The following is a 15,244-nucleotide window of genomic DNA, read 5'->3' as shown; positions in this document are numbered from 1 at the left end:
TCATGAGTTTAGAAGGTTCAGTCCATAGTTAGCCAGCTCCAAGGCAGGAACATCATGTGGAAAGGGTGTGGCATAGCAAAGCTGTTTAGTGCATGGTGACCGGGAAGCAGAACAGGGGACCAGTGCCAGAGAGGAAGGGGCCAGGGCCCATATATAGTTCCCAAGGCCATGCTTTGATAGCCCACCCAGACAAAGCCAAAACCATCCTTTATTAATTGCCCAACTTAATCAAATTGACAATTAAATTTAAATTATCAAACTCCCTCCATTGGCAGTTGATACCCAAATATACTTCCTTAAACTATAACCTCCACGTATATAACCTCCAAAAGCAATAAATTAATAATTCCACTTAACATGATACAAATATCTCTTGTACAACCAAAAAAAATCCCTTCCCCAATGTCTCAACAGTTCCAGAATTTTTCAGAAGTCCAAGTTCTAGTCTCTTCTGAGACTCAAGGCAAACACTTATCTGTGAGCCTCTTTAAAAATCAAAAACAAGTTACACAGTAACAATGGCATAGGATAAATATTCACATTCCAAAAGGAAAATAGAGAATAATAGGACTAAAGCAAGACCAAAACCAGCTGGGTGAACATTAAATTCTATACCTCCACGTTTGAATGTGGGGCAAACAGTGGTGAGATGTGAGTTTCAGAAGGTTTGTGCAGGCCCGTCCCTATGGCTTTGTTGCAGTCCAAATGGCCTTCCTTTTAAGCTGGATTCACTTGTTTCCAGTATGTAGCTTTTCTGGTTTCTATATTCCTGGTATCATCAACTTTCTGGGCTCTCCACAGTACCTTCAGCTTTATTCACACAGCTTCATGCACCTGCCTCTCCAGGGCACTTTGCTTGTCTTCCTAGACTTTCTTTTGAAATCTGGGTGGAAGTTTCCATGACTATATAACTCTTATAGTCTGTATGCTAGTAAAACCAGAATCACATGAAGAGTGACAAGGTCTGTGGTCACAGAGAGCAGTAGTCAGGGCCCCTTGGATCATGGCTGCAGTGGTCTCTGAGTGCCTGGATGACTGAGAATGGTGTAATTAATCTCAGGCAACATATTTCCTATGGATACCTTATGAAGCAAGAGTCCCAGAGATTTTTCTCAAATGAGAGGATGACACCTTTGCACCCTTGAGGCTGCTGTTGGTGGAGTCTTGCTGATTTCTTCCTGATTTCTTCTTCCTTGAGGCATCTCTTTTTATCACTCTTGCCCCTTCTTTTTAATGGCACTAATCTCTTCAGAAATCATACCTCCTTTTGCTCCAGCTTTACACATAGTTCCTTTTGGATCAAAATTTAAGTTTTTCATATTTTCTGCTTTCCTTTTTGTTCCCAATTTTCATTGTCCATCTGGCTAAAAGTAACCAATGATACTCATGCCACAGTCTGAATGTTGGGCTGCCCTGAAATTTCCTCTATAAATTAGCTTACTGCCCTTAATCTCAGTCTCCTGCAAAGTCTAAGGACACAAAGAAGATGTAGACACAGTTTTTGCCAGAATGTAACATATATGGTCTTAAATCTAATTCGCAACAGAGTTCTTGTTCCCTCCTGAACATGGTCTTTATTGCATTCATAACAGCATTCTGGTCTTCTGTGCTTCTATCAGAATCACCCTTAAGCTCTGCTTGCAGCATTCTAGCCCACATCTCCAAACTGTTCCAAAATCCTTCCACTACCACTGTGAAAGGCTTTTAAACTACGTGGTCAGGTACTGGATAGTCACAGCAATGACCCCACTCCTGGATATCAATATCTATACTAGTCAGCTTGCTCATTGTTGGGACAAATTATTGATGTCCACAATTTAAATAAAGAGAGCTTTAATTTGGCTTAAAGATTTAGGGTATCCATTCCATGGTAGGCTGGTTCCAAGACAGAAACATCACGGAAGAAGGATTAACTAAGATGTTTAGTTCACAGCCACAAGAAAGCAGAGCAGGGGAACAACACCAGAGAGGAAATGGCCAGGGGCCATATGTAGTCCAGACATGGCCAGAAGTGTGCTTCACTAATCCCCTAGTTGGTTCCCAAGTCAATCAAATTGACAATTAAGCTTAACAGCAGAGTTAGGCTGGGAACACTTAGAAGGAGAGGTTTAAGGAACTAGATTCATATTTTGTTGCTAAGAGAGAGTCACCTAAAGCTTTGAGAAAAAGTGAGTAGATAGGGAATGTATCTGTGTTTCTTAGCCCTATTCCTTACATCAAAAACACCAGAAGATCAGTGTTTTTGAAGAAGAAATACTTGCTGGAAGAAAGTAAATGAATATATAAAGCAGTGATTCTGAGACATATGTTTATTATGGTGCTAAGAAGAAGGACTGGAGGTGGAAAAGGCAATGGACATGGTGATGCAAAATTCCAGGCACGAGGTTGAGAGTGGACTTCAGCAGTCATAGCCAAAAGGAAGATGAGGATGAAAATGTATTGCAATGGAAAACTAGAGACAAGAGGGTAGACAGGCCAGTGAGGAAAATGAGTGACAATCAGGTGTGATCGTAGGTTTAAAATGTCTCTAAGTGGAAAGCAATGATGCTACTAGAAAACAAAAGAGAACATAGGAGAAAGGTATAAATTCTCTTCTAGTTATAGTTAGTCCAAAGTGAGGGACATATGATCCCCAAAATTCACCTTGAACTTCTGGAATTAGAGATTTGGAAACAATGGGAAAGCACTAAAAAGGCTTCCTTACTTAGAATAAATTACTCAGCTGGTTTCATGAAGTATTGCCCTTCACTTGGATGCTATAGATTATGCAACTAAAAGATAACTGGCATAAGTTAATTTTCACATGCCAAGAAAATTAATTTACCTTAGTAGCTGATATCTCACAACATGCTTCTTGAGCTATGAAGTTTGTATCACAGTAGATTTTAAGTTGGTGAAGTTCAATCTGTTAAAAATTAGAGTAAAATACATTATTAGTTTTTGAGAATAGTATTTACACAGTAACTTAACTTAAAAAGGAAAGGTAACATCAATTAGTTCAATTTTTAAAAATAATTTATGGTTTGTTTTTATGGACCACTTGGGAAGTAAATATAGAGCCAGAGGCAGAACTATAGATAAAGGAAACCAGGTAATGAAAACACTTGCAAAATTTAACTGTTTCAAACAAGAAAAAAGAAGTATTTAATTAAAAAGAAGTGCTATGCACCACAATAAAGTATGCACACAAAACGAGGATATTTCAACATTAAAAACTGGAGAAAAAGTGAAGTCAAAGATCTGAGCATTAAAAAAAATCAGCATATGATTGAAGGACTTTATACTTTCAGACCTCTTTTTTGAGGCAATTAAACAGATTCACATTTTTTGGCATTTTAACATGAAATTAAAAGTAGTTCAAGGAAAGTGTAAACATGGTCTTAAAGAGATCAAACAACTCCCTAAGAAGAAGTCAATAATACTCTTAATAAAATAGCAAAGTGATGAATGCTTAAATAGGCTATTTGAACATCTTAGGTACTGAACTGCATTAAATAATGTTTTTTATACCTAAATACTGAGGGGAACCTTGAAATTAGATTGTGTTTGCAAATTTTTGAGTTTAATTAATTGTATGATGATTTGATGTACAACGTAATTTAGGAATCTCTCTCCCCTCCCCCTTTTTCTCTTTCTCCGTCTCTATTTACTCAGTGTAACAGAGCTACAATTACTTTGAGGTTAATCAATAAATACTTTCTATAGAAAGTCCAAATAGCTGTGAATCTCTGCACACACACACACACACACACATATGCACACACACACACTCACATACATACATACACACACACAGAGGAAGGAGAAACAGCTATAACTTTTACTCTCCACAAAAATAAACAACATTAATTTGGTTCATGGAAAGCCTTTAGGGCTCCAAATACCTTACAGGTTCATGAGCAACCTAAGATTAGCGAGGACTGTAATGAAAATCTCTGAGATTAAGTGACATTTAATGATTTTTCTTTAGTAACTTTTTTCAAAATTATTGAGGTTAATTTTTGTTTGTAAAGTTTAAATACATTGTCTAAAATATTTTAATAAATACTGACAGTAACATATAAATTATGTAGAATAAAGAACGGAGATTCCAATTAATTATTATTGTTCTTAAGTAGAATTTATCATCATCATTATTACTAAAATAGCTAAAAATATTGAAACCTTACTGTGTGCTATTCACCTACTGTGTTAGGTCCTACATGTAAATTGTTATATTTAGCTAATGACAGATTATCAGTTTTTGAAGAATTAAAATTGAGTATTCCTCCTACTGAAATTACAGTTTAGTTTACCTGTGCTTTCATTATAGATACCTTAGAATCCTTTATTGATACAGTGCACTGACTCATGTCAAACTGAAGATTTGTTTCTTTCAAAAAAATTTGTATCAGTTTTGTCACCTCTTTCTCAAAAAAGCACACAGGTAGAATATGTAATATAAAATCTAATCAGTAGAATGATTTTTTTCAATAACATGCATCTCAATAAATAAAATATTCTCACACTACAACAGGTCTGTAACTCTACAGAACATATTTGAAGATAATGAAAAACTAATAGACTTAAAGTTTTAATAGGATTAAATATATATATATAATTTAATTCAAACAGTGACTTTCTCATGACATACTTTCAATTTTATCCTCAAATGAACTAAGAATCCACAGTAAAGGACAGAATCATAAGAGTGTATATAATTTTTACACAATGCCCTTTTTATGAAGACATGCCTGATACTCTTCAGCCTGAAAGTCTGGGGCCAACTCTCATTTGTTGAAAAGCAAATGAGACACAGGACATGGTACATTAGCCCTTTAGAGGTAAAGCTCCAAGGCTGGTTCTCACTTTTAGCATAACTCATGTCTTTCTTCCTGCCACTCCTATTTCCGTGAACTTAGCTCAGTATTCCTTTGAGTTCTTCCAGGTCCTCTGAAACCAAAGAACACCTCACTTTTATTAGTCCTGTAGGAGTCCAGATTCCAACCCTGAACTCCGGTGTCCCAAACAGATGCTACCGTCACTCCCCCAAACTGTTGGGAGAAGCCCTGGAGAACTCTTGGTCCCTTCCTACTTTCCCCTACTGTTCCAGCTCACAGCTCAGAGACTACCCTGCGGGCTCCTGCTACCTCCTGAGGCATTTAGAGAGTCCTTTCTGAAAGGTCTGTGTAGTCCTGTTGTTATTATGACTACTACTATTATTATTAGCAGCTGCCATTTATGGACAGATTTTAATCCTTCCATTCGCCTTTGAGATTTTTGAGAATGGAAATAGTTTGTGTTTTTTCTTATCCCACTTTCTTATGCTAGTGTCTGGTTCTGAGTAGATAAATGAAGTACAGAGAACTGAGCGCACATTCTTTATTCACTGTGGCATAGAACTTGTATGATTGTAACTAGGAATTTGACCAATTCTATGTTAAGAGAAGATACCCAGGTGCAGATGAACGAACACCTACACAGATAAATTCACAGGTGATAACAAGTTAAGCAGCTGAGCGAGGTTTTAAGATCTCATCTGATGCCCAAGCTGGCTTGGTTACCCCATGCCAATGATGTCTCGTTCTCAGTGTGTGCTGCTTCTGCTAGGACCTATTTTGCTGGTCGCCCCTGAGGCCTGTCTATGATATTACACTGATTTTCTCATGCACTCCCTCTACAGAAAATACTTCGAAAAACAATTACTTAAAAATATGTATATATATATATATATATATATATATATATATATTTAGAGATAGTAAGTTGGCCAAATATACATCTGCACAAAGCGATATTTTTAAATTGAAAAAAATAGAAGAAAAGAATAAATTGAAATATTAGGTCATTTTTAAAAAAACAAATGTCACTTTTATTTGGCGATCTGCACTCAGAGCTTTAGGGATTTTCCTATCACTGCACTCATAAGAAAATGTGTAGCCATCAAAACTAGATATATCTCACTTACATAAGACTATAGGTCTTGTTTTCTACAGAAATCAATAATAAATCTATACCATCTTAGATTCAAATGTAATTTTTAAAGGACCTTTTCATCTGCAAGAGTTTCCTCACCAATTTTCTTCATCTAAAGAACCATTGATATATTTTAATGACTTTATTTCCTTTCTATAGAACCCCAAATACCCCAGTTAATTAAAAAAATAGTCTAAATTCAAAGCAATTGCTATTGTGAGGAAGAATAAAATAGTGTATTGTTCTTGAATGAAAACACCAGATAATCTGGAATCATTTAATTGAAAGTTCATCTTTTTCCAGTCCTTTTATTCAAAACATATGCACTTAGACCAACATATGCACTTACATTTTGCATTGTATTTTCAGTCTTTACTGAAATTTACTTCTAATAATCTTATTTTTAAAGACATGACCAAATTCTTTTCAATGTACTGACTACAGAAAATGGTGAAAATAGAGATGGTAATATATGTGAAAATATCTTTGGAAATGAACAACTATCCTTCATACATCTGAGGGCAAATTAAACAGTGACAAGAAGGGCATCGTTGGGGAAAAATTAAAATGAAGAAAGAAGTTTAGGGATGGCACAGGCTCTCTTTAAAAACTGCAGTCAAAACTTACGTCCACAGGCTTTCCATCAGAAGCTCGAGCAGTAATAACTGTCCTTCCCTGAAAATCAACATGGTCCTTCTGTTCGGTCTGCCGACTTGCAATTAAACTACAGTCCATGTAGAGTGAAATGGCCCGAGATCGTATGCCAATGCCGAGTTTATGCCACTGACGATCAAACAGAAGGCGGAGTTCTCGATTTTTAAAAATGTAGTTCAACACATCTCCCTCGGAAGCTTGGAACATAAATTCCACAACCTTCTTTGTGCCATCAACTACTATGGAAATCTGCAAAAATATAAGTTATCTTTCAATGTTTAAACTGTTTAAGAATGTATATGCAAAATTATTAAAGTCCCTAATATAAGCCTAAGATGCATGATCATACAACTGAAACATTAATACAATATTTTAGATAACACTTGTATTTGCTAACATGAAAGAATAACTAACCCCCAGCTGCATAAGGTCTTTTAGATATGGGTTTTTCTGATGAATGTAATACAATCCTACCTGAGAGAAGATCTAAGAGTATGCATGTGTATATAGACTACATTTAATTAGTTTGCATAATTTTACAATTACTCATGTAACTTGTTACATTTTTTAGATTAATAAATTATAAAAATATGATATGAATTTTATAACTTTAAGTCATACTGTGTATATTATTTTGTATACAAAATGTAAGTTTATTGATAAATTATTGTTCTGTAAGAGTAGTTCAAGTTTGCAAGGTTACAGCTGGGTGTGGTGGTGCACACCTGTAATCCCAGCACTCAGGAGGCTGAGGAGGAAGGACTTCTGTGAATTTGAGGCCACTCTGGGCCACATAAGTGAGTTCAAGACCAGCCTGAACTCATAGTGAGACTCTGTCTCAAAAAATAAATAAACAGGATAAAATAAAAGAATAATTCAAGGTTAGTAATTTAAAATAAGAAAATCTTTCTTCTTGCATGGAACTGAGATCAACTTCTTTGACCTTTGATGATTTACACACAAAGAAAATGTATTTGACATGCACTTTTAGTTCAATTCATCTTCCTGACATAAAATTGTGATTGTGTGAACAGATAAAATAATCGGCAACATTAAGAATATTTCAATGAAAAGGTATAAAAATAAAGGCAAATGCATGATGTTAATAAGTAATCTGGAGATCCTTGAGGTATCCACATGCCCTCTTTTCAATCCAAATGCCATTATCTCCCACTTCCCTGGATTCTTTCTCTCTGTCTCATAGTTTTGATGGGCTAGCCTATGTTCTTACCGTCCCCACCCAATGCCCAACTTTCCTCTACATTATGGTGTTGTTATATTGTTCTACTAAAAATGTCTTCCCTTTGCACTTTATGTTCCTTAAGAATGGTTCTATTCTATAAATCTCTTATCTTGTCTCACAGTTTTTTATTGATATAATATTTAAGTCTCACCTCTTAATTGACCAAGGGTTATCAAATGGAACAATGAACCTCTCTAAAAATAATATATAATATCAAAGTTGATAAGAGGTGAAAAATCTGCTAGTGAGGTGAAGATAGTGAATGAAATACAAGCTCTTCAGACAAAATATAAATCATGAAGTTAAGAAAAAAAAGTAAGCAGCTCATCCACCAGATTCTCACAGATCTCAGCAAGATCATCTTAATTTTAACACTTGCATTTCCCTGTTGATAATTTATCTAAAAAATAGAATATTTGGCTACTAGATCAACTCCCAAATTTGAGCACACAGTTCGTATACTCCTCTGGCCTAGTCACACGAAGGGAATGGATAAGCCCAGCTCTGGTGGTTTCTCACCTGAGGTAAATTCTGCTGGTTCAAAACCTGCCACAGAATCCACCGTTCTTTCTTGGTGTTTCTTCGTACACGAAACACGGCTGCTATGGAGAATTCCTCTGGCAGACCTTTTGGAAATACCTGACTGTGGGAATAAAGAAAAGATTATCGCTGGAACACTAAGGGTGGCAACAAAAGAGAATCTAGATCTGAAGTTCCTTGTAGCATGGTATCTCCATCATATTTATTATCATTAGCTTATAATTTATTATTCATTTTGACAGTAGTTTACCTACTGGAAATATGAAAGTATCCATGTCTGTTCTCCTTTTGTTTTGGTTTGGTTTTGGTTTTTTTTTGGTACTAGGAATCGAACTCAGGACCTTGGGCTTGCCAGGCAAGCCAAGCGCTTATGCTGTTGAACTAGATCCCTGGCCATGTCTGTTCTCATTCTCTTTCTGTTTTTAACCTTCTGATATGGTGGGCTGAAGTTTGGGGTACACAAAGACAAATAGATAGACCACAATATTCAGTTGTGATATTCTCTTATTGAAAATGTTTCAACAGTGGAAAAAGATCTTAGAATTCACCACAGTCTGACAAGCAGTAAGAATTTATCAAGGATATACATAATTCTTCATGATTTTACTGGTAGAGAGCAGTACAGGGAATTTCAAAGAACACTGATGATAAATGCATAATTTGCAAAGAAGTTTTATGATGTTAAAACTTGCAAGTAAGTTCCTAACACTGACCTGTTAGTACTGATTTAAGATGACACTAAATACAGCAAGGAGATTTATCTTTACTTTTCATTCCTACAGAAAACTTTAAGTTAGATGAGAGAATCCAAGAGCCAATAGAAATATCCTCCTACCTCAATCTTGTTGCAAAATGCCAGTCTCACCAAAAACATGGAGGAAAAAAATTCACAGTGAACAAACCTGTAATTTAACTTTCATTCATTAGAAAATGAAAAAATGTTTATTCAAACTGACTTTTAAATTTATTATAACTGAATGTAAAAACTCTGTAAAGAAGAAACTCTGCTTTTAGTAAAAAAAAACACCCATGTAAGAATCTCTTTGAGAACAAACATAGCCAGAAGCTGTTAAATATAATAAAATACCATCAATTGAGATGGTAATCATTAACTTTGAATCTGACACTCAACTCCACTGAAACTAACACACAACTATTGAAACTGACATGGAGAATGCTGAAATTTTCTTTTTATCCTTTGTGTCAAAGGCAAAGTCACATGTGATACAGAAATCAGGAAGAAATATGAAAAAATTGTACATATCTCAAGTTCTTATTTAATTACTTGCTTAAAGTGTGGCATGTATGTGTGTGAGAGACAGACAGAGAGCGAGCGAGAGAAAGAGGTGGCTTTACAGTGGCGTGAAAGTGATATGCACTCAGTAGAAACTGTACTACTCTGAATTTTGATCTTTTCTGAGCTAGAGATAGTGATAAACTCTACTCTATTGCGAGACTGGGTTGCAGGAGAAAGCCACAGCTCCCAGGCAGCTCACGATTAGGAGAGTAAACAAAGGACACTCTGCAGTTACTGAGTGGCTAAACTGATGTGTGGGGGATTACGCATATTAAATACATTTTTTGACTTGCAGTATTTTCAACTTTCTAAGGGCATATGGATGTGTATAAATATACCTAGATGCATGCTAGTTCTACCTTCTTCCTAGGGGATTTATTAAAAAGAGAAACAGCAAACTTTACTGCAACTGCATGATCACTTCTCAGGTAAACAGGTGAGCAGCAAATAACTTTTCATCAATTCCATCAAAGCGATAGTGTCAAAAATGAGATTTTTCTCTGAAATGTCAACAGTATCAAAATAAGTCATAGTAACAATTCCAACATTGATTTCAATGATATCCCTTATGCAAGCAAAATAAAATCCAGGATTTGATGCCTGGCATTTCTCTTTGGGACTAGCTATAAGCCTGAAGGGTGGGCGCACATGGGGTGAGGGATGATGCAAAACATACACTTCCAAAAGGAAATTCTGAGCGTTAGTGACAGCAAAACTATTTTCAAAGGGATTTTCAGGCCCCACAGCAGCTCCCCCACCTCATGCTGCCACCATAGCAGCAGCTGCATTTGTCTTCCAACGTCCTGCCTGTTCTTGCCATTTTGGAACTGTTAGGATCCAAATTTTATCTTATGTGTTCTGGAATTCGACAATGCTATTATGGCTGGGCATTATTCTTTCAATTACTGTTCTGCACACGTCTGTGAACATGGCATGTTCTTGCTAAACTACTTTGTTGTTTTCTCTGTGTTATTTTCTCTTATCTCTCTTTTCAGGAACTCATTTTTTAAGATAACTATTTAATTAACTACCTCGTGTTCTTGCCTTTTCTCACATATTTCTTTATAACTTTATTCTACTTTTTTGGGATAGTCCTCTGATTTTCCAATCCTTGTACTCAACATTAGTTAATTTTTGATATATGTATATATATATAATAGATAAATAATGTATCATATTATATAATACAATAATGTCTAATGTATATTCATATAGTAATGTAATATTATATAATAAAAATATAGATGTATATATGATATAGATATATAGATGTATATTTCCAAGATTATATGTATATATGATATATATATATCATGATGTGATATATGATATATTTGTATGTATGATATATAGATGTGTATCTCCAAGATTTTGTTTTGTTTATCCTAAAGTTAGCATTTTATTTGTTTGTTTGTTTGTTTGTTTTGTTTTGTTTGGTTTGGTTTTTCTCCGGTACCGGGAACCGAACTCACGACCTTGCGCTTGCCAGGCAGGCGCTTTGCCACTGAGCTAAATCCCCAGCCCCGCTAAAGTTAGAATTTTAATCAATGCCCTGAATTTAATATTTTTAATCTGCTTGACTTTACCAGTTGGTTGTGACTTTTAATGTTTTTTCTGCATCTTTGAAAATCTCTACTCCATCCAGGTTAGTTTTTCATACTGACAATTTGATTCCCTCTTCCACGACAAATGCTGTACTCTGCTCTCCAGTGACCTGTGATAGCTCATTCATATTGCAGAGGAAGGACAGAAACTATAGATGTAAACACTTTAAATGCTGGTGACTCATGTCCACAAGCAAGATTCAGTCTCTCAGTGGCATGATGGGCAGGTGCATTTCATTGTGGGGCCCTCAGATACTAAGACAGAGTGATTACTTCTCTAGAGACACATGGTTTATCCAGAGAGGAATCTATTTCCCACTTGGTAGGTAAATGGTATTCACTTAGTGAACTACATAATTTTAATTTTGACCCCTATTTTTGGTGTCACACCTCATAGCTGCCTTTGTGACTCCTCTATCTACCCTCTGTCTAGATTTTCCAGTCTAGAAATCTCTGGATAGACTTCTCTAACTAATAAGTCTCCCACCATTGGTCTAGTTGGATGATAAAGAACATAACCTGGGGCCTAGGGATCTCATGTTCACTACACACACACACACACACACACACACACACACACACACACACACCTCACCAGCTTCTACAAAGCCTGGTTCCTCCTGATTGAGTCTCTCAGAAGTCCTGTAGGGTAGACAAGGTCACCTCTCACCAACATTCTCTAACATAAAAGTTAAATTCCAGCCTTTTCCTATTTGTTAAGCCAGTTACTGGTCCTCCAACTGTTTTCTGCCTTCTAGAATGTATTATAGTCTTTCTCTGCTGCTTTAGATCCCATTCTACAGTAATTTTTGCATTTTAGAGTGTTAAACTTCCTTTTAACTCCTTAATCTGTCCCTTTCCAATGGTATCTTATCTCAGTTTACAAACATATACACACCTCCTCCTTCCCATAAATCAAATAGACAGAGCATTCTCTGACCTTGCTACCCCAGTATTATGCTTCCACCCATCTCCCACCTTTATATGCTAAAACTGAGTACCTACAATTTCACCACCTGCTTACTCCTCCCCTTCTGCTGTCTTTACTCTGACACATTTCCAGTCAGTTAATCCACTGGCCTCTTCTCAGTTTTTGTCCTTTCCACTCCTGCTTCAGGTTTTAACACTGCAGCAACTTTCTTCATTCATATAAACCAAGATTTACAACCACAGTGGCCAGAAGGGACAGGTAAGAAACCTGGACTGCAGCAGCCACTTGCGCTCCTTTGTCCAACCTACTTGCCAGCATCTACAGTAGCACCTGCACAAGGTAGGTACTCAATACACATTCAATAAATCAATAGGTGGAATGAGTCCAGCATAATTTTTTGATTCAAAACAGATGGCTCTCTTAGCTTTGGTTTTTCCATCTTGGATAGAAATATGCATGCAAGAAATTTTCACTTCCCTCTTAGCACTTTGGTAGGAAACATAAATAAGCAAGTGAGATAATATTAGCAACTGACACTGTCTCACACAGAGGACACATGTGTGTACTGTGGGAAACCGAGAGCCCAGCCCATCTATGGGGGCAGCTGCTCTGTGGAACCAGCCAACTGTTACCATATGGGAATGTACATCCAGTGTTGCCAGATAGTTCTGTTTTGCAGAAGAAGCCAGAAATGTAGGTATTAGTCATCTTAAAAGTTTAGCCTTAAATTTTGGGTTTTAATTCAAATTTCTCATAAGCACTGTCCAGATCAACACTGTACCAGCGAAAGAAAACCAATGACTGCTGGTTGGCAACTCAAATATTTGCTGGATACCCAGTGTGTATGGAGCACCGTGGGGTTTACAGAGGTAGGGAAAGGTGGTCTCTGCCCTGCCCTACTTGCTTCATAATATTGATTGAAGAATTGTCTACAGGAAATATAAAAAAATGATACGAAGTTGAAAAAGATAGGGAAATATCGAGCATGGTTGAAAATAGTATTCCAAGTTATGAATGGAAAATCTCATGTTACGAATGAGATGGTTCTCAAAGTGTTATTCACAGCAGAGCAGGATGGTGCAAATAGAATGGTAGGTGTTAGACAATCCTGCATAGATCTGAGGAAAGGACAGAGGATACTTAAAGAAGTGATGAGCGCGGATGTTCAAAAAAATCTGACCTCAAAGTTATGGGTCCAAATGAATGCGTGCTATAACTGTCTGTAGGTTTCCATGACAACTCATTCCCCGGGTCTCCTAATACCACTGTTACCATTTTAACCAATCTACAAGTGCTGACAAAGATTATTTTTTGAACCCACTTCTCTACACAATTCATCCTCACCTCAATGTTGTCCCCTCTTTGTGGGTAATACCTGGGTCTTTATTTCCATTCCTAACATGTGCACCAAGCCCACAGTTCCATGTGCTAGTCTCTGTGGGCTGAATGTGGACTCTCCCCTGTGAGCACATGGTCAAGTAGAAGAGTCCTAAAGAGTAGCACATCTCACTTAGGAAGCCCTACGAGCACTTCTAATGCATATGATCAAAGAGGACCCTCACTTTTTTCCCTTCTAAGTTTGTTCCTTTCCCATCCATATTCCTAATATCTATTAGCAGCATCATTTTTTCACTCAGACTGGAAGCTTTGGAATAATTATTGACTGCTCCTTTAACTCTAAGTACCTCATTTAATCAAGTATCAAGTTCTATACATTTTATTTTTGTTTCTCACTCCATATAATGTGCTTCCTTTGTCCTCCCATGACTAACATGTCAGTTCTGGTTGTCTGTGTGTAACTCACCTCACCACGCATTCACATTTTGTCCAACTCCCTCACCTCTACCCTCTTTCCCTGAAATCCTTCCTACACTACTGCCAGAGGAATTTTTCATCTGCAGAATTCTAATGACGCCTCTGCTTTGTTCCACAGTCTTCCTACTGCCCAAGCCTTATATTTATAGTTCAAACCTCAGACACATAAACCAGTTTATTTCCATCTCTTCCCCAGCAAGTATTGGGTAGGGTGAAAGCAAACACCTGTTTTTATTCCCTCCCATGCTCTGTACACCTTTTATATTTCTCCACTTTTCCTTTTAAGATTGGTTAAAAAGAAACACAGTATCACCCATGCCATAAGAATTTTGCAAGGAAATTTTGCCACTTCTTCCATCAAAAGATGGAGCCTATCCCTTCCTCCTACCTTGGATCTATGATGACTGACACTTGCTTTGACCAACACAGTGTATCAAATATAGTGGTCTAGAGTTTCTTAGATGAGCACTTAATAAGTGCAGTGGCTTTTGTGTTCTGCCACTAAGAAGCATCTACCATATAAGAAATATGACTACTCTGAGATACTCAAGCTATGGGGGAAGTGCAAGTCAGCCACCTGGAGAAAGTGCTAACATGCCAAACATGGAACTTATGCCTGCTTTTAAAACCTACTAGATAAAGTTAGGTGTGGTGTTTCACAGCTGTTAACCCAGTACTCTTGGAATCTGAGACATGAAGATTATAAGTTCAAATCTAATAGAGAGGACCAGGGATTTAGCTGTACAAAGTCCCTGGGTTCAGGCCACAGTGTCAGAAAAACAAGTGAGAGACAGGGAACTGTCATATCATAAAATTGTGCGATAGAAATATCTATTCCTTTTTTTTTTTTTTTTTTTTTTTTTTCTCTGGTACCGGGAACCGAACTCACAACCTTGCGCTTGCCAGGCAGGCACTTTGCCACTGAGCTAAATCCCCAGCCCCAGAAATATCTATTCTGTGTATGTCAAGTGAATGGATTCACAAGCTATGTGACTTTTTGTGGTGGTTGAAAACACTGTGGATGTACCAAATTCTGACGATGTTAAGTCTACTTTCAAGTCATCATCTTTTTATTGTTAAATTGTAGAAGATTTTTGTAAAATATGTATACTATGGTTACTAGACCCTTGTCAAATACATGATTTACAAATATTTTCTTCCCTTCTCCAGGTTGACTCTCAACATTCTTGCTAATGTTTCTCGAT

General features: G+C 36.8%; 1 protein-coding gene across 1 annotated transcript in view; it reads right to left on the bottom strand.

Moving 5' to 3' along the window:
- Nucleotides 1–15,244, bottom strand: part of Col19a1 (collagen, type XIX, alpha 1) — a 304,391-nt gene that overhangs the window by 253,690 nt on the left and 35,457 nt on the right. Inside the window, exons 4-6 of the mRNA XM_013504411.1 lie at nt 8,372–8,495; nt 6,583–6,858; nt 2,825–2,905 (exon numbers count right to left, since the gene is read on the bottom strand). Of these exons, the coding sequence (XP_013359865.1) occupies nt 2,825–2,905; nt 6,583–6,858; nt 8,372–8,495 (481 nt within the window). The remainder of the gene's footprint in view (nt 1–2,824; nt 2,906–6,582; nt 6,859–8,371; nt 8,496–15,244) is intronic.

The sequence above is a fragment of the Chinchilla lanigera genome, unplaced genomic scaffold (assembly GCF_000276665.1).
Source record: "Chinchilla lanigera isolate Chin_1 unplaced genomic scaffold, ChiLan1.0 scaffold00087, whole genome shotgun sequence".
In the NCBI taxonomy this organism is placed as follows: Eukaryota; Metazoa; Chordata; class Mammalia; order Rodentia; family Chinchillidae; genus Chinchilla; species Chinchilla lanigera.
Note: the sequence above shows the minus strand (reverse complement) of the source record. Positions and strands in the feature narration are given on the sequence as shown.